The sequence below is a fragment of the Geotrypetes seraphini genome, chromosome 3, assembly GCF_902459505.1.
Source record: "Geotrypetes seraphini chromosome 3, aGeoSer1.1, whole genome shotgun sequence".
NCBI classification, from domain to species: Eukaryota; Metazoa; Chordata; class Amphibia; order Gymnophiona; family Dermophiidae; genus Geotrypetes; species Geotrypetes seraphini.
In genome coordinates, this window is record NC_047086.1 from 283,129,193 (window position 1) to 283,148,862 (window position 19,670).

Genomic DNA, 19,670 nt, shown 5'->3' on the forward strand with positions numbered 1-19,670 from the left:
CCCACCACGGCAAAAATAGGTTTTTCTCTTACTAATTTTACCTGGTTGCCCTCCTTCACCCCCTGAGCGGTGGCAAGCTTCCTGCCTCTTCTTGGTGGCGCAGTGGTGGGTATGCCAATTAAAGCAGCAAAATCGGACCGAGAGAAATTCCAGTCCCCCCAGCAAAGATGGCAGTGTAACCCACTTCTTTCACTATCCCAGCGGGAGACTGGATACAGGAGATTACCCGCTCTGTCTCGGCCGCCCTGGCGGATCACTTAAACAAACTGCAATCGGAGGTGGAGGAGGTAAATGAAAAAATCGACTCCCACAGCCACCGGATCACGGAGGTCAAGCATTGCGTCTCAAATCATGAAGACATGTGCACTGCCTTGGAGAGTCAGGTGCGGGACCTGAAAAAGCAGAGTGCAGAGATTCAGGACCGCCTGGAAGAATTTGAAAACAGGAGTCGGAGAAACAACTTGTGGATGGTCAGGCTGCCCTAAACGGTCAAAGACTCGAGCTATACAACATTTTCAGTTCCTGGCTGCCCGACAAGCTTGGGCTGACCGGCACTGGCCCCCGTTTTGAGTGCGAGAGGGCTCACAGAATCGGCAGTAAGGAGCTAGCTGGAACCCGATTCCACACAGTGATTGCCCGTTTTAGTAACTGGCAGGATAAAGAAATCCTCCTCAAAGCCTGTCAATCAGGAGCGCTGGACTATGAGGGATCACGGGTGCTCCTGTTCAATGTCTTCTCAGTGAGGGTGGCGGCCCAGAGGAAGATGATGTCCCCATTCTGTACTGAGCTGCACAACTGAGGCATTCAATTTGCTCTGGCCTTCCCAGATAAGCTTCGGGTATGGCAGAGTGGGAAGTCCATGCTCCTCAACACGGTGGAGGAGGCGTGGGCTTATGTGGAGAAATTGCCTGCTTGACTGTCCCTCTGAGGTCACTGCTCTATGGCGCCTTTGGATATCTTCTGTGCCTACATTATTTTTCCTACCTTTCTCTACTCCAGGAGTATGCCCTGAGTTTTTGGGGCGCTTGGATTTCCCGCCCCTGGGGACTGACCATTACACTTCAGTTGAGCACCCCCCGGGATGGACCTCCAATGTGCTGGCCCTCTCTCAGTAGGGTCTCTGCCTCTTTGTTGTTCACCCGGACCTGGGCCGGTTTGTCCACCGCATCCCTGAGATTGCTGCTGCCCTGGAGGAGACCGGCCTTACCTCCCATCCACCGGCTGGCCCGAGGACCTGACTCCACTGCCATATAGGTGCCACCTGCAGCCATAAGGGCTAATGGGGTTGTAGACAGGTGGGTATAGTGGGTTTGGGGGGTGTTTTGAGGGGCTCAATATAACCTATAAGGGAGTGCTGGTTAGATGTTTTAATGGATTTATTTTTATTATTTGAATTATTATATTTTTACTATTTAATAATTGTTTTCTCAGGTACTTTAGCTAGATTGTGAGCCTTCGGGACAGTTAGGGAACTTCCAAGTACCTAATTTTTAATTTTAATTATTATTTTTATTTTATTGTAACCCGTTCTGAGCTTCTGGGGAGGACAGGATATAAAAATGAATAAATGTTTATATGGCACACTTTATGTGAAGTTCACAGGGGTGTCCCACTGCTCTGTTGCCAGTCCATTACAAGATTGTCTCCTTCCATGTCCAAATGATCTTGTTCTGGGTGTTTGGGACTTGGATGAAATTTTGGTCAGAAATTTTGGTCAGAAATATGGTATGAAAGACATCCTGGTAGTCTGGGCTAGAGAATGACATGGAGAAAAAATTTGTCCCTGTCTCCACCCCATCTCCATGAGCTTGGTCCCCGTCCCTATACCCGTCCCTGTGAGCTCAGTCCCCATCCCCATGAGCTCGGTCCCCATCTCTGCCCCGTCCCTGCAAACCATCTGATCCCATCTGCACAAGCCTCAAATAGTTTTATACTGAACTTATTTTATTAAAGTATAAAAAGAAACAATATTTTGTACAATTGTCATTTTATAAATCAAAGTTTTGGTTGCCGAACTAGAGGAAGAGATCTTCAGTATGTAGGAATTTGTTTATAAATGTTTATCAACACAACTAATATACTACTTTATCTTAAAGCAAAAAAAAAAAAAAAAGAAAAGAAATAGAAATAGAAATTTTTATTTCTACCTTTGTTGTCTGGTTTCTGCTTTCCTCACCTTCTCGTCATTCTATTCCTTCCATCCACTATCTGCCATGGCTGTTTAGATTGTAAACTCTGTTGAGCAGGGACTGTTTTCTTCTTTGTGACTCTGTACAGCACTGTGTATGTCTAGTAGCACTATAGATATAATTTTTTTTTAAGTTTTTATTCATTTTTAAAACTTTCAATAAGTGTAACATAAGATACAATCATTTTTACTTTAACATCAGAGTATAACTCACATCAAATATCCCCCCTCCCTTAAACCCAACAATTGTTCTTAAGCATAAGAAATCATAAAGTATTCCCTCCCCCCTCCCCACCCTGGACGTGTATGAACAAAAGGGAAAAAATAATATTCATAACTGTAGATATAATTAATGGTAGTAGTACATGTTGATAAGCTGTAATTTTAAAAAATGTGAAAATGTTCTTTTTTGCTGAAATTGCTAGAAGAAAAATAAAAATCACCTTAATAATGGGTACATGTAAAGCAATTGTAGTTTTCTCTAAATAAACTCTAAGGTGATTGACTTTTCAAATGCGCCCTACCATCAGATTTTCTATTTATGAAGGAATTCATTGTATGATATTTAAATTTGTTTTCATCACAGTCTCTTTACTGCCTAAGCAATGCAAGATTTGGTACAAACCGAGCAATCATGTTCTAGCCAATATTTTCTCTGTTTCTTATAGGAAATTGTGAAATATCCAGAGTTCATTGTAGGAGGTGCTTCGAGAACAGACATTTGTCAAGGGGACCTTGGTATGTGTGCTTTCCTTTTACGGACATTTCCCACAGAAACAGTATTTGTGTTGTGTTGCTTTTAAAATTCATTTTAGTGATAATAAAATAATAATGAAGAATATATTATTGAACTTGCAAAAGTATGAACCCCGGAACCTAGATTTCATTTTTCTACTTTAATATACATTAAAACCTTGGATTGTAAGTAACTTGGTTTGCAAGTGTTTTGCAAGACAAGCAAAACATTTTAATAAATTTTGACTTGGTATACAAGCAATGTCTTGCAATATGAGTACATACAGTATACACACATCACAACTGAGCCGATGGTTCATCTTTCTCTGACGCTGCAAGAGTATAGTAACTTCTAAATGAGCAAAGTCTTGCAATACGAGTACATACAGTATACACGCGTCACATCATCACTGAGCCGATGGTTCGTCTTTGATGCTGCAAGAGTATAGTGACTGTTCTAAATGAGCGAGGTCTTGCAATACGAGTACATCAGGGCTGCCATCAGGGCAGTACTACCAGTCCTGCATTCAGGGGCCCGGAGCTGACAGGGGGCCCGGGCTCCCCCAGGGTCCTAGGCAGTGTTCTAAGGCAGGGGCGCCAGTAGCTCGCCAAGGCAAAGTGAGTCGATCACCCAGGACTCACTTTGTCTTGGCGATCTAATCTAGCGGGCCGATCAGTCTTCCTCTCCCCGACGTCAATTCTGCAGTCGGAGAGGAAGTTCGGACCAGCCAATCGCTGCCTGGCTGGGCGGAACTTCCTCTCCGACGGCAGAATTGACATCGGGGAGAGGAAGACTGATCGGCCCGAAGCAGGGAGAGCATGCGTGGGCATCGGCGTCGGCGTAGGCTTTGGGGCCTGTTATCCATTGGTGGGTCCTGTTCCCCGATGGCAGCGGCAGTGGCAGTGGCTTGGGGAACGGCAGGGAGAAAGAAAGAAAGGGGGCAGGCAGGGAAACAGAAGGAAAGAAGAGAAACAGAAAAAAAGAAAGAAAGGTCAGAGAGAGAGGAAGAAAAATTTGGGGGAGGGAATGAGCTGTGGAGGAGAGAAAGCATACAGGCTGATAGAAGGGAAGAAAGATTGGATGCACAGTCAGAAGAAGAAAGTGCAACCAGAGACTCATGAAATCACCAGACAAGGTAGGAAAAATTATTTTATTTTAAATTTAGCAAAGTGGAGGCAGTATTACCACAGTTTTCAAAGGAATTTGCCCAAATAACTTAATAGTTAACTGGGTAAATTCCCAGAGATGAAAACTTCCCTTCACTTACTATGCACAGTTCTGAATTTATATATGCTGTCTATATTTTGCACTATGGCCCCCTTTTACTAAACCGCAATAGTGGTTTTTAGTGCAGGGAGTCTATGAGCGTCAAGAGCAGCGCTGGGCATTCAGCGCAGCTCCCTGCGCTAAAAACTGCTATTGTGGTTTAATAAAAAGGATGGAGGGTATATTTGTCTATTTTTGTATGGTTGTTATTGAGGTGACAATGCATAGAGTCATCTGCCTTGACCTCTTTGAAGAAAACCCAGAATAGGAATGATAATTAACATTTTCTCAGCGTATAGTGTGCTTTGTGTTTTTTAATTTTATTGTTGGTAGATCATTTTGACTTGGGTCATTTTAAAGTAGCTCACAAGCTCAAAAAGTTTGGGCACCTCTGAGCTAGAGCGTTGAAACTGTGTATTTTATTTTATCCCCCCTTTTACAAAACTGTGGAGCTTTTTTTAGCGCCAGCCGTGGTGGTAGCAGCGCTGGTATGAGCGTCAGGGCTGTTACCACTGTGGCTAAAATCCACACTACAGTTTTGTAAAAGAGTGAGGGGTTAGTTTGTGATGACATATTCCATACTAGGCGAAGGTGTTTTCTGTGTTCTGTGTGTTCGAAAGACATGGTTTTCTGTTAGGATTGACGGTGTAGGATTGATCTGTGCTGATCTGGCTTGTTTAGTTTTACAATGAGTGTATTGATGTACTGCTCACTGCAATATGTATGCCTATATGCCTTTTCCTAGGTACTCATGTGTGACATGTGGTTTGTTACTAAAAATCATGTTTTTCTTACAGATGGGTGCCAAAAAATGATGGGCCCCGGGTGTTACATATGCTACGTACGCCACTGTATGTAAAGATACCAGAAAGCTGGCGTAGCAAAAACTTTAAGTAAATTGTTATTCTTCTAAGTTTTGAGTATTTAACCCTCCCACAATCTCAAGGGCACTCGTTTCAAGTTTCAAGTTTATTGAGATTTTGATTTAAACGCAATATCAAATATTTTCAATGCGTATAACAAAAATAAATTTGGGGAAATAAATAAAACCATTTGAACAATAAACATACAAACATATCCATAGATGATTAAAATTACATAAGGAGTACAAGGATAAACTACATTTGTTTAAAAATGCGTTCTCCGCGCCTGCTCATAAATTTGTTGACTGGAAGGATCCAGCAATGTGGCCAGATGCCATTCAGGACAAAGACAGAGAAAGAATTGTGCAATTTGGATTAATGATGGAAGATGATTTAAAGCAAATGGCACAGTCTATGAGTAAAGATCTTGATGGACGTTCTTTTTATGAATATCTCCTCTATTCCAAATCACCCAATGGACGTGAGAAGATTTTACGGGACTGGCTTAGGTGGAGCATTAGCAGAAAAGTATGTGTGTATTCGGCCCATGGAAGAAGGGGGGGGCATCGGGGGGGGGGGGAAGGGGTGCATGGGGGGCCCAATAGGATTGCTCAGTAAGGGGCCCAGAAATTTCTGATGGCGGCCCTGGAGTACATACAGTATACACAGGAACGGATTTAGATGAAAAGAGGCCCTAGGCTATTCCACTTATGAGGCCCTTTCACCTCCCATTTTTAAGTTTGTAAATTACATGAGATATATATCAATATGTTAAATGAAACATGTTGTTATTGGTACTAACCTTTATAAAAAATGTGACACGGATAATAAATAAAAAAAAGTCAAAAACACTTATTTGGACATTTATTCTCAGCACCATATATACGGTAGTACTTGTAACAATAACTAATCAAACATAACACACCACATTGCCCTTTCCTATGTCCATAGTGCCTCCAGTGCGTCCTTCCTCACCTCACCCCTCCTCTGATGCCCGCCTGCCTCCCATCCCCCTTCCATTGAACACCCCCCCATGCCATCCTGCCTGCCTTCCTTCCATTAAACCCCCACCCCCCCTCCGATGCCAGCCTGCCTGCCTCCCATCCCCCTTCCACTGAAACCCACCCACTCCACCCCCCCCCACCCCCGATGCCAGTCTGGGCCGCCCTGTCCTGACAGATCCACGTTTTGCCTCTCTCCCCGTGGGGCTGGGCTTTACCCAGCTGTTTCCGGACTGACGTCTTTCCCTCCCCGATCCTCCTACCAGGGCGAGAAAAAGAAAGGGAAAAGCTGAATCGGCGCCCCATTGTGGCCGGAGCCAGTTCCAATCCCGAAGCTTAGAATTTCTCCTTATTTTCGGTTCAGTGTTTTAGTGTTCACTGTTTTTAGAATAGTGTAATTTTAATTTTGCTAATAATTTGAATGTAGGCCCCTCTTGATCTTGAGGCCCTAGGCTGAAGCCTAGTTAGCCTATAGGAAAATCCGGCCCTGAGTATACACGCGTCACATCATCACAACTGAGCTGATGGTTCTACTTTTTCCGATGCTAAATGAGTGAGGTCTTGCAATACAAGTGCATATAGTATTTTGTATTAAAGTTTTTGGGTTGTGGAACCAATCGTCTGAGTTTCCATTATTTCCAATAGGGAAATTTGCTTTGATATGAGGGCTTTGGATTACAAGCATACTTCTGGAATGAATTATGCTCACAAACCAAGGTTTTACTGCATATTCTATAGTACAGTGGTCTGCACTAATATTTACAGGGACACTTCGAATCCAAATGAGCTGAAGAGCCACCAAATATTATCCCATATGGGAACACTGCTGATCAGTGTGCGTCTGTGACATATGTCCCTTCCGGCCCATTTCCAAGCATTTCATTGGGGATATCCTCAAGGAGATGAGCACTTCCAATGCATTTTATGTTTCTCTGTCTATTGAGAAATGCCTTGTCCTTCAAGCATGCAGCTTGTCCTCCTCATCCAATCTCCCCTTACCGTGGGGAGCTTGGATAGAGTAGCATATTGTTGCAGAAAAAATCCTGAATGATAAGGGCCACCCCAGAGGTCTCCAAGGGCCACCATTGGGCCTTGCATTGAAGAAAACTGCTATAAGGGGTAACTCTGTAGCAGGGTGCCAAAAATTTAGTGCCTAACATCTTTTGGCTGTGAGCCTGTTCCATAAAAACATTTTGACATATATTGGACTACTAGCATAAACCAACATCAGTGCACCTAAATTTAAGCATGTGCCCTTAAGCCAGGTCTATAGCTTGTCTAAATGGAAGCATCTAAATGTGACATTTACATGCTACATTTACACGCTAACCATTTGTGTGCTAAGATTATTGAATAGTGCTAAGTGTGCACCTACCATATACATAAGAACATAAGCAATGCCTCCATTGGGTCAGACCCGAGGTCCATCGTGCCCAGCAGTCCGCTCACGCGGCGGCCCAACAGGTCCAGGACCTGTGCAGTAGCCCTCTATCTATACCCCTTTATCCCTTTTTCCAACAGGAAATTGTCCAATCCTTTCTTGAACTCCAGTACCGTACTCTGTCCTATTACGTCCTCTGGAAGCACATTCCAGGTGTCCACCACACGCTGGGTAAAGAAAAACTTCCTAGCATTCGTTCTGAATCTGTCTCCTTCCAACTTTTCCGAATGCCCTCTTGTTATTTTATGTTTTGAAAGTTTGAAGAATCTGTCCCTCTCTACTCTCTCTCTCTATGCCCTTCATGATCTTGTAGGTCTCTATCATGTCTCCTCTGAGTCTCCGCTTTTCCAGGGAGAAGAGCCCCAGTCTCTCCAATCTTTCAGTGTATGAAAGGTTTTCCATGCCCTTAATCATTCGTGTCACTCTCCTCTGGACCCTCTCAAGTATTGCCATATCCTTCTTTAGGTACAGTGATCAATACTGAACACAGTACTCCAGGTGCGGGCGCACCATTGCCCGATACAACGGCAGTATGACTTCTCTCGTTCTGGTCGTAATACCTTCTTAATAATACCCAACATTCTGTTTGCCTTCTTCGCGGCTGCTGCGCATTGTGCTATTGACTTCATTGTTGTGTCCACCAGTACACCCAAATCTCTTTCAAGGTTACTTCCCTCTAATACTAATCCCCCCATTTGGTAGCTGAACATCGGGTTCTTTCTCCCTATATGCATGACCTTGCATTTCCCTACATTGAAGTCCATCTGCCATTTATTCGCCCACTCCTCCAGTTTGTTTAGGTTCCTTTGTAGGTCCTCACACTCTTCCGCATTTCTAACCCTTCTACAGAGTTTAGTGTCATCCGCAAATTTGATAACTTCACACTTCGTCCCCGTTTAGCGGTCCGAGTACAGACCCCTGCGGAACTCCGCTCGTGACCTTCCTCCAGCCCGAGTAGTGACCCTTCACTCCAACCCTCTGCCTTCTGCCTGCCAACTAGTGTTTGACCCATCTGTGCACGTCCCCTTCCACCCCGTGGTTCCACAGCTTCCTAAGGGTGCTGAAAAGTTCTCAGCACAACCAAGAAGAGCATGACGTAGATATGGTTCAATGAAACAATGTCAAAACATAGAATTTCATTTCTGCAAGTTGGCACTTAACGAAGTAAGATAACACTGTTTTTCAGCTACAGTGGCAAAATAACGCTCACAATTAAGTAAGTTGGGCTGGGCTGAGAACTCATAAGCATACACTTATGTGCATGGATGGCAGTATTAAATAAATTTAAGCATTCAAATGATACTTAAATTTAGGTGACCTGTTATAGAGTTAGGGGGTATGAGATCAATACTCAAATGGAGTCCTTTGGTTGGCAGCATGTTCAGATTGTGCAGTAACTTTGCTTTAAATTTATCCAGCTACCAAATAGTTAACTTTTCGACTGCACAACTCATATTCTGTGAGAGCCGCTATACTCACGTTACCCCTCTCTTAAAGTCACTTCATTGGCTCCCCATCTGGTTCCGAATACAATTCAAACTCCTCTTACTGACCTACAAATGCACTCACTCAGCTGCCCCTCACTATCTCTCTTCACTTATCTCCCCTTATGTTACTCCCCTGCGAGCAGGTAAGTCCCTCCTGTCTGTGCCCTTCTCTTCCTCCGCCAACTCCAGACTCCATCCCTTCAACCTTGCTGCGCTGTATGCTTGGAATGAGCTGCCCGAATCCCTATGGCAGGCTCCATCTCTGGCAGTGTTCAAGGCCCAGTTAAAATCCCACCTCTTCGAGACTGCTTTCAACTCCTAATTCCTCTCAACTTGGGTTCAAGTTTAAGTTTCAAGTTTAATTACATTTGATGAATCGCTTATTACAATATCTAAGCGATGTACAGTTTAAAAACCAACAGATTGTGGTAATACATATAGTTTAAATGGGCTAGACAATAGACAGAGAATTAGGACAGACACGAATGAGTAGGAAGGAGGGGAAAAGTTACAATTATGATATTTGTTAAAATTTACATAAAAAGGAAAACACATTAGGTAAAAATGGGGTGAGGTAAGGTAGAAATTTTATTAATTATTAGAAGAATGCGAGAATTTAGAATAGATCTGTCATAAATCAAATGCGTCTTGAAATAAATGTTTTTTAAATTTTTTTAAAAGAAATAATGTCTTTTTCGTTCTGCATCCATAACTCTATATGCCATGTCTGTCTAGGTTAGATTGTAAACTCTTCTGAGCATGGACCGTCTATTAAATAGCAATATGTACAGCGCTGTGGAAGCCTTTCAGTGCTATATAAATGATAAATAGTAGTAGTAGTAGTCCTGGTTTTTAAACTCATATCCTAAAACAGTGAGATATCTGTAGTGACAGATTCTAGCCATAAATCCAGGACTGGCCTAAAATCTCCTTCCTAGGACTGGGTTACTTGGAAGCTCATCCAGACTAGGGGAGAGTGTGGCGCAGTGGTTAAAGCTACAGCCTTAGCACCCTGAGGTTTGGGGTTCAAACCCATGCTGCTCCTTGTGACCCTGGGCAAGTCACTTAATCCCCCCATTGCCCCGGGTATATTAGATAGATTGTGAGCCCACTGGGACAGACAGGGAAAAATGTTTGAGTACCTGAATAAATGCATGTAAACCAGGGGTGTCCAATGTCGGTCCTCGAGGGCCGCAATCCAGTCGGGTTTTCAGGATTTCCCCAATGAATATGCATGAGATCTATTTGCATGCACTGCTTTCAATGCATATTCATTGGGGAAATCCTGAAAACCCGACTGGATTGCGGCCCTCGAGGACCGACATTGGACACCCCTGATGTAAACTGTTCTGAGCTCCCTTTGGAGAACGGTATAGAACAGGGGTAGGGAACTCCAGTCCTCGAGAGCCGTATTCCAGTTGGATTTTCAGGATTTCCCCAATGAATATGCATTGAAAGCAGTGCATGCAAATAGATCTCATGCATATTCATTGGGGAAATCCTGAAAACCCGACTGGAATATGGCTCTCGAGGACCAGAGTTCCCTACCCCTGGTATAGAAAATTGAATTCATAAATAATAAATAAAATGACAAGGTGGCAAAATTCATCATCATTCCCGTCCCCCCGGATAACCGTGGGAAACCATCCTGTGTCATTCATTAGTGTCTATCTCAACCTCAGTCCTACACCAGCATTTTTTAATGCAAGACTTGAGGGTCAGTGGCTGTGCCCATTCATACTCTGATTATTCCCTCTCTCCTTAAAGAATGGCTTGGGGATAGTTTCTTGTGGTTATCCGCGGGGACAAGAACGGTGATGAATTCTATCATCGTGTCATTCTCTAATCCAGTCCAAATAAAGGAAGAGAAAAAAACCTATAAGAAAAAGTCCCAAAATAACAAAGTAGGGGTAGACCAAAAAATTTCCAACATACAGGGATAAAAACCTCTTTATATTGCTAGAAGTACCAATTTTAAAAAGACCCAACATGGGACAATGTTTCGGCGGGAAAACCGCCTGCTTCAGGTCAAGATATATTCTGTCGAATGTATTATATGATTATGACAGCATCTAATATGAAACAGTCGACAAAAAACATCTATAGACAATCAATCTGCCTTTCCCCAGTATAAAGAATTTAGTTACAAAACATAGGAAATAATAGAGTTCTATGTTCAAGGTGTGCGACATCAATCAGGGGGTTTCTGTCTCTGGCTTTAAGCAGGTGAAGTGGGTATTTCTAATCTGCTCCTTGGAGCTTACTACCTCACACTGAGGACCCGTATTATAAATTTAAACATTAAATATTTAAAGTATAAGTTGACTTATAGATGTTTTGAGAGTTTCTTCTGCTCCCCACCTGTGTCCCTTTAAGCAGCCGTTTTGTAGCTTTTTGAAGTATCTTTTTTTGTGCTTAAATTGGGGTTATTTTTGTGATATTATGTTCAAGGAAGGCAGATTGACTGTCTACAGATGTTGTTAACTGTTTCATGTTGGATGCTGTCATAATTGCATAACACATTCAACTTTGGTCCTTGAAAAGCTCATGCCTCAATAAATTGGTTTGTATATAAGGTACCATCTATCTCTCTCTTAATGAGGGCAATTCTATAACTTGGCACCTCCAGCTGGGCACCCAAATGCTGAGTGCTTAGCACCAGATCTGTAATGGCATCTGTTCATCAGGATTTCCATTATAGAATGCTAGTGTAAGTCTGCATTGGCACGCCTAAAGTTAGGTGCAATTGTTTATGCCAGGTCAATGGCAGGCATAAATGGGCATAATAAAATGTTCCATGCTATGTGTGCAACTGATAGTATTCTATAAGATACACGTGTAAATTAGAGACATACATATTCCCCTTCTATGTTCCACCCACATGCATACCCCCTTGCAGGTATACGTTAAAACAGTGTTTTTCAACCTTTTTACACCTATGGACCGGCAGAAATAAAAGAATTATTCTATGGTCCGGCATCAGTCCGTGGACCGGCAGTTGAAGAACACTGGGCTAAGTCGTGGGCCAGACCCCATCCATCTCTACCCAATCTCCACCCCAGATCCCACCCCCATAATAGTACTAATTGCACCTTGCACGTCCCGTGCCTCATCTGGAAGCCTTCCCTCTGCCGTTGCAACGTCAGAGAGAAGGCTTCCGGTTCAGGTGCAGGATGCCCATAGGAGCCACTGCCCGTGGCTTTGTGCACTGAATCAGTTAGGAAGAGGGAGCTGGCTCAAAGATAACGCCACATCGATCGCACCATGGACTGGCGGTTGAAGAACACTGTTTTGGGCCTGATGCACGTGCTGGCCCTGTGGACCGGCATGATATCGTATGGAATACTGCAAAGTACTCTTACAAGTGATGCAATTCTGTGTACTTGTGCTAACTGCATGCACCCATTTAAAAAATTGCCCTTAATGTGTGTTAAGACAACCAAAATCACCAAATTGGAGAATCCAGACCTGGTCCAGATCTTGGCTACACAAATCAGTCAGTAGTAAAGACACATCCTTTGAATTTTGCAGGTGACTGCTGGCTGTTGGCAGCGATAGCATCTCTGACTCTTAATGAAAATGCCCTTTTTAGAGTGGTATCTCCAGATCAGACATTTGACAATAGATATGCAGGAATATTTCACTTTCAGGTAAGATCAATGTACCACAGATATTTTTTTCTTAGAATTGGGGAGACTGAAAGGGAAAAGGAAATGGAATTGGATTAGATATATACTGCCTTTCTGTGGTTACAATCAAAGCAGTTTACATATTATGTTCAGGTACTTACTTTGTACCTGGTGCAAGGAATTGCAGTGAAAATCAAATCAGTTCCCAAGGATGTCAGGCCACTGTATGGCTTTTCTTGAGAAAACAGGACCATAAGTCCATACATGGAACTGGGTAAACCAGGACTGGATCAGCATGAACCAACCCCTTTCTCTATTGGGTCTTTCTCCTAGGGGTATCCAACCACCTTCTTGTAAGCTGCATGTAGCTTGTTGAAATTTTAAATTGCATCTCTTTAGTGTGATGGTATTAACAGCCCCTGGAGCTTAAGTGAGTAGTTAGCTTTACCAGCATGTGCAGCCAAGATAAAGAGTAGATGGTATCCATCTGCTGGTTCCAGTCAACAGGAAAAGTCACCTATTACAAAAATGAAAAGAAAACAAAAAAAAAAGAAAAGTAGCCTATTGGTTAGTGCAGTGGACCAAGATCATGGGGAATCAGGTTCGTGTCCCACTGCAGCTCCTTGTTACCGCAGGCAAGTCACTTAACCCTCTATTGCCCCAGGTACAAAACTTGGATTATGGGTCCACTAGGGACAGCGAAAGTACCTGCATATAACCCAAGATTCTATATATGGTGCTGATCCAATATGTTTGCCCAATTAAATTGGTTAACATGCCAGTTATTTGGTACTTAATGGTATCGGTTTGGATTTGCACATACACTATTCTATAACAATGTGCATACAGTCCAAAAGGCTTAGGCAGATCCTGGATTGATCCTCAGATTTTCAATAGGGATTGCTGAAAATATATCAGTGCTGAAAATTTAAGGACTGTGAACTGTGCCGAGGAATCTGGATGTAAAGTGCAATAACCCCTGTTTCAACTCGTATGTTCTGAAATTGGGTATGTGTGTGAAAGGTAACTGGACTTATCTGACTCAGACTGGGCTGAACGACTATCAGATTTTTCTCACCTGAATTGGTGCTCTGTCGACATTTCTACTGCCTATCATTTCTTTAACATTAGTAGATATACACAGCACTGTATACATCAGGGGTAGGGAACCCTGGGGGAATTCAGCCTCATTTACTGAATCTAACCTATAATGTATCAGGGGTAGGGAACTCCGGTCCTCGAGAGCCGTTTTCAGGATTTCCTCAATGAATATGCATGAGATCTATTTGCATGCACTGCTTTCAATGCATATTCATTGGGAAAATCCTGAAAACCCGACTGGAATATGGCTCTCGAGGACCGGAGTTCCCTACCCCTGATACATTATAGGTTAGATCAGTGGTTCCCAACCCTGCCCTGGAGGACCACCAGGCCAATCGGGTTTTCAGGATAACCTTAGTGAATATGCATGGAACAGATTTGCATACCTGTCACTTCTATTATATGCAAATCTCTCTCATGCATATTCATTAGGGCTATCCTGAAAACCCGATTGGTCTGGTGGTCCTCCAGGACAGGGTTGGGAACCACTGGGTTAGATTCAGTAAATGAGGCTGAAAAAATTGATGCTTAATGCTGTCTCATAATAGGCACTCAAAGATGAGCACCCATTATAGAATGACATTGAGTTCAGATTTCAGTGTCCAAAATTGGACTGTAAGCCTTATAACTGCTGAAACCAGGTGTAATTCTTAGCACCCATCCCCAGTATGCACACAAATTTTGGCCCCCTTAAGAGCATCAAATATGATCACCCCTCAAGTCCTGCTCTTCTTTCAAGTGCAGAAATGATTTATCCTCATTTGAGGGCTACTCAAATGGCGGACTGCAGTCCACAGTCTATAGCAGTGGTTCCCAACCGTGTCCTGGAGGACCACCAGGCCAGTTGAGTTTTCAGGATAGCCCTAATAAATATGCATGAGAAAGATCTGCATATAATGGAGGTGCTAGGCATGCAAATTTGCTCCATTCATATTCATTAGGGCCATCCTGAAATCCTGACTGGCCTGGTGATCCTCCAGGACAGGGTTGGGTACCATTGGTCTAAAGGAATTCTATGTGTGGCCCATCCAAGGTACAATGCTCCAGCTTCCTCTCCTCGTGCCTGGGTCAAAAATAGCTGCAGCTCACCTTTCCTGCTCCCCCCTCCTCCCCCCAATGATCCTCTACACTTCACAGTGGGTCATGGCAAAGAGAGTGCTGTAAGCTGCCTTCTCTGGCTGGTGGAACCTTTCTTTGCCACACCCACCTCTCTGATGCAACATCCTGTGGGCAGATGTAGCAGAGCAAAGGCTCCACCAGCCAGATAGAGGCAGCTTTCAGCATGCTCTCTGCTGTGACCCACTGTGAAGGACTGGCGGGGGGAAGAGGGGAGCTGTATAAATATCAGACCTATGCAGCCATTGGGAGGGAGGTGGATAGAACAGGAAGGAAGAGATTGGATTGGATTTATTTCACTTGATATACATTTGAACAAAATTGTGATAAGCTGTTTATAAGACTTTAAAGTTAAAATAAAATTACAATGTAGAAAATAAACATTGAACCTTATACCTAGTTAAAAAAGATATAAATAACAGTTTGTAATCTAGGATCAGTTAATACAGTACAAAGCTCTCTCATTAAACCAAAATTTATCTCCTAAAGAATTATTTCTAAGAAGAAAGATTTAAAAAAAATATACAGGCAACTGATGCAATACAAAAATTCTCTTGCTGGACAAATATTCTCTGAGTTTAATTTCAGAAAAGACAGATGTAAACAGTACTATTAGGGTCCATAATATTGTGCAAATAGAATGGTCTTTAACTGTTTCTCAAATACATAATATGATAGACCTTCACAAAACCTCTTGTAAAACAGTATTCCAAAGAACTGGACCTATGTAGGAAAATGCTCTTTTCCTAGCCAACTCTTAATTTCTCTTGGTCCTGGAACTCTAAACCAGGGGTAGGGAACTCTGGTCCTTGAGAGCTGTATTCCAGTCGGGTTTTCAGGATTTCCCCAATGAATATGCAGGAGATCTATTTGCATGAACTGCTTTCAATGCATATTCATTGGGGAAATCCTGAAAACCCGACTGGAATATGGCTCTCGAGGACTGGAGTTCCCTACCCCTGCTCTAAACTGTTGGATCCAAGCTCAGGGGAGATAGATGCTGAACTGGCCGGAGGGGGAGGGGGCTCAGATGCTGGACTAGTGGAGAAAAGATAGAGGTGCAGATACTAGAACCAAGGGGCATAAAAGGCTAGTGTTAGACATTCAAGAATTCAGGGGGCCAGGGCAGAAATTGGGTAGGGGGCCCAAAGGAATTGAATGGGCTTTGGTGTATTTGCTGCAGGGGGAATCAGTAGTGCGGCTATTTAAAAGGAGCCCTTAATGTGTTAATCACATCATTAATGCATTAGCGCCAGCTTTTACAAAGCTGCGGTAAAGGTTTTTACCAGGGGCCAGCAAGGTAAATGCTCTGACACTCATAGAATTCCTATGTGCATCAGAGCATTTACCTCGCCATCCTATGGTACTGTGGCTTTGTAAAAGGAGCCCTAAATGTGCAATCCTACTCATAAACAGATAGTTCCACTGAAAGTGCCATTGACTGTCCCAGTGAGGCAGAAAATGGAATTATATATTTATCAACAGCCAACATTTTATTATCACATTTACCTGTTACTTTATGTAGAAACAGAATGTAATAATATTTTGGATTCTTTGTAGGTTATGACTTTTATTTGGTCGACATAAACATTGACCAGTAACCACCTGGACAGTTCCAACCCACCAATTTCCACCTGGACAAGTACCATCTAGGTCAATTCTCACCTGAACATTTCCCACACCCCCAGTTACTACATCCCTCCCCCAGTATTACCAGTACTGCTCTAAACGTGTCCTGTACTACTCTGAATGTGACTGTGCTGTAAGCAGCCTCTGAGTTTTAGGGTTAGGGGGAGACCCTGAATATGTGCAGTTCCTGAGTCTTAAGGGTAGGGGGAGACCCCGAGTATGTTTACCCCCAAGTGTTAGGGTTAGAGGGGAGATGGCAAGTGTCAGGACAAGGATTTTTTTGTGGAATAATTGTGGCTTTAATTATTATTATTGGGTATATGCAGGGCCGGATTTTCCTATAGGCTAACTAGGCTTCAGCCTAGGGCCTCAAGATCAAGAGGGGCCTACATTCAAATTGTTAGCAAAATTAAAATTACACTATTCTAAAATCTTCAATGTATTGAATATATTTAATTTAATTTGATAGAAAATATGATAATTTTTATTGCGTATTTTATTTTCGTAGTCAAAGATTTTCAAAACTGAACACAATACTCCAAGTGGGGCCTTACCATTGACCTGTACAGGCCCCACTTGGAGTATTGTGTTCAGTTTTGGAGACCGTATCTGGCGAAGGACGTAAGAAGACTTAAGGCGGTCCAGAGGAGGGCGACGAAAATGATAGGAGGCTTGCGCCAGAAGACGTATGAGGAGAGACTGGAAGCCCTGAATATGTATACCCTAGAGGAAAGGAGAGACAGGGGAGATATGATTCAGACGTTCAAATACTTGAAGGGTATTAACGTAGAACAAAATCTTTTCCAGAGAAAGGAAAATGGTAAAACCAGAGGACATAATGTGAGGTTGAGGGGTGGTAGATTCAGGGGCAATGTTAGGAAATTCTACTTGACGGAGAGGGTAGTGGATGCCTGGAATGCACTCCCGAGAGAGGTGGTGGAGAGTAAAACTGTGACTGAGTTCAAAAAAGCGTGGGATAAACACAGAGAATTTAGAATCAGAATTTAATATTAAATATTGATCTAAGCCCAGTACTGGGCAGACTTGCACGGTCTTTGTCTGTGTATGGCCGTTTGATGGAGGATGGGCAGGGGAGGGCTTCAATGGCTGGGAGGGTGTAGATGGGCTGGAGTAAGTCTTAACAGAGATTTCAGCAGTTGGAACCCAAGCACAGTACCGGGTAAAGCTTTGGATTCTTGCCCAGAAATAGCTAAGAAGAAAAAAATTTAAATTGAATCAGGTTGGGCAGACTGGATGGACCATTCGGGTCTTTTTCTGCCGTCATCTACTATGTTACTATGTTACTAAGACATGACCTATGTGATCCTAAAAGGTCATGCATACCATGCCCTAGGGCTGAAGTGGTGTATGTGACAGAGAAGGACAATGGGGGAAGTAGATTTGCAATTCTGCTTGTCAAAATGTTGCACACATTTTCCCCTGCTACAGCTACCATTCACCCCTGGGATCATAACCCACTCTTATTTTTTTATGGTTTTTATTTCTTGAATTATCAAACAGATTAACAAAAATATGTTCTTGCTCAAAATAACCAGAAATTAATGTCAAAATATGTTCTAACTTCCCATAAATCTCCTCACACAGTATAACACCTATTCATGCTTACCTTAAATGAGTATGCAATATGTCGATGCATGCAACCAACTGTAAATATTAGACACTGTTTACCAGTATTTAGGATAGTAAAATAAGCATCAATACCAAATGTATGATCGATTTCTTGGCATTTGGAGGAACTACACCATCTTACCATCATCGTGCCCATTACCATTTTAATGTACTGTCAAAATTCTGCAAATACTCAACTAACCTCATTCAAGTGGATTTTGCATGGTATGGCTGCTTCTTTTCATCCATTTAACTCATTCAAAGTCCTTGCAAAGATTACTTTGTAGCCTCTGAGAGATTATATTTAAATTAAAGATATCTGTACAATAATTCATCTCCAACATGAATATTCATCGCACATTCTGCAGTTCTGCCTAAAGGATTCATTTGTGAGACTAATGATTCCAGAGTTACTGTTTCTTAAAATTCTGATGTATTGTTCGCATGTCTCTCTCCTCCTGTGGCTTTCTAAGGTGATATGGTGACAGAGAAATGGAATTCAGATGTTTAATACTCTTGTGTCAGTAACAAGAGCTTCCTCTGATTAGCATTTTTGTTTTGCTTAACAGTTTTGGCAACACAATGAATGGCTAGATATTGTCATTGATGATCGACTGCCAACTTTTAAAAATCGCTTGGTTTTCTTGCATTCGATGGAGCTCAATGAGTTTTGGAGTGCACTGCTAGAGAAAGCCTATGCCAAGTAAGTGGTTCCGGTTGTCATGTGATAAGGGGCATCAGACAACACTCTTTCCCTTAACTCCTTTCTTTCCCTCCCTTAGTTTTCCGCCCTTCATGTCTTCCCAAACTGGTCATTGCAAGTTGCCGACATTTGATCCTTCTTCAGCTTGCATCCATACTTGTCAGCAACAAGGAGACGCGTTTAATCTGACATCTCCTGCTGCCTTGGGGCCAAAGATTGTGATAAAAGCTGAAGTAATTCCCTAATAAGAACATTCTATAAAGAGCGCTCCAAGTTGAACACTCCCTGGATCCCATTCCTGTGCCCAAATAATAGCTGCAGTTTCACGCCTTATGGCACCTAAACTTGCAGTTATGAGGGTAAATACATGCAAGGGGGAATTCATCAAGGTGCGGTAAAATGTTGCCCTTTACCGCTCCTTGATGCCTTACGGGATTCAGCAAACCTCTGGTATCCCGGTACTGTAAGTGGCTGAATCCCATCACAGGCTTGCAAGTCATCTTGTAAGCAGCATTATTACTGTGGCCCAGGAGAATTGGACCATTCAAAGCTGTGGCCTGATGCTCCTGACCTAAAGCGCTGGGTTCCCACCTTGACCTAACCCTCCAGATGTATTGTCCCCATTTGGCCTATCCAATCCTAGTGGGCCTGAATGTCAACACTGCTAGTCCGTGAGGGGTATGGGTTGTTGGTGTGGTTCGGTGCAGGGTGGTCTTCTAGGGGTCTTCAGCCAGGAACAATGGCCAATCTTTCCTGGCCACTCTGGGCTCTGTCCTCAAAATGGCACCCCTGAGAAGAGGAAGTGATGTCACTGGTCTGAATGGCTGCTTCAAGGCTCCTCATCCATTCAGAGCAATCTGTGTTCATCTGCATCTTACCTG

The 19,670-nt window shown here is 42.9% G+C and overlaps 1 protein-coding gene across 4 annotated transcripts in view; it reads left to right on the forward strand.

Annotated features, from left to right (window-relative positions):
- Positions 1 to 19,670, forward strand: part of CAPN9 (calpain 9) — a 158,718-nt gene that overhangs the window by 35,775 nt on the left and 103,273 nt on the right. For all 4 annotated transcript variants that reach the window (XM_033937999.1, XM_033937998.1, XM_033938001.1 and 1 more), the window contains 3 exons: positions 2,857 to 2,926; positions 12,514 to 12,632; positions 18,656 to 18,789. In XM_033937999.1, coding sequence (XP_033793890.1) covers positions 2,857 to 2,926; positions 12,514 to 12,632; positions 18,656 to 18,789 — 323 coding nt within the window. The remainder of the gene's footprint in view (positions 1 to 2,856; positions 2,927 to 12,513; positions 12,633 to 18,655; positions 18,790 to 19,670) is intronic.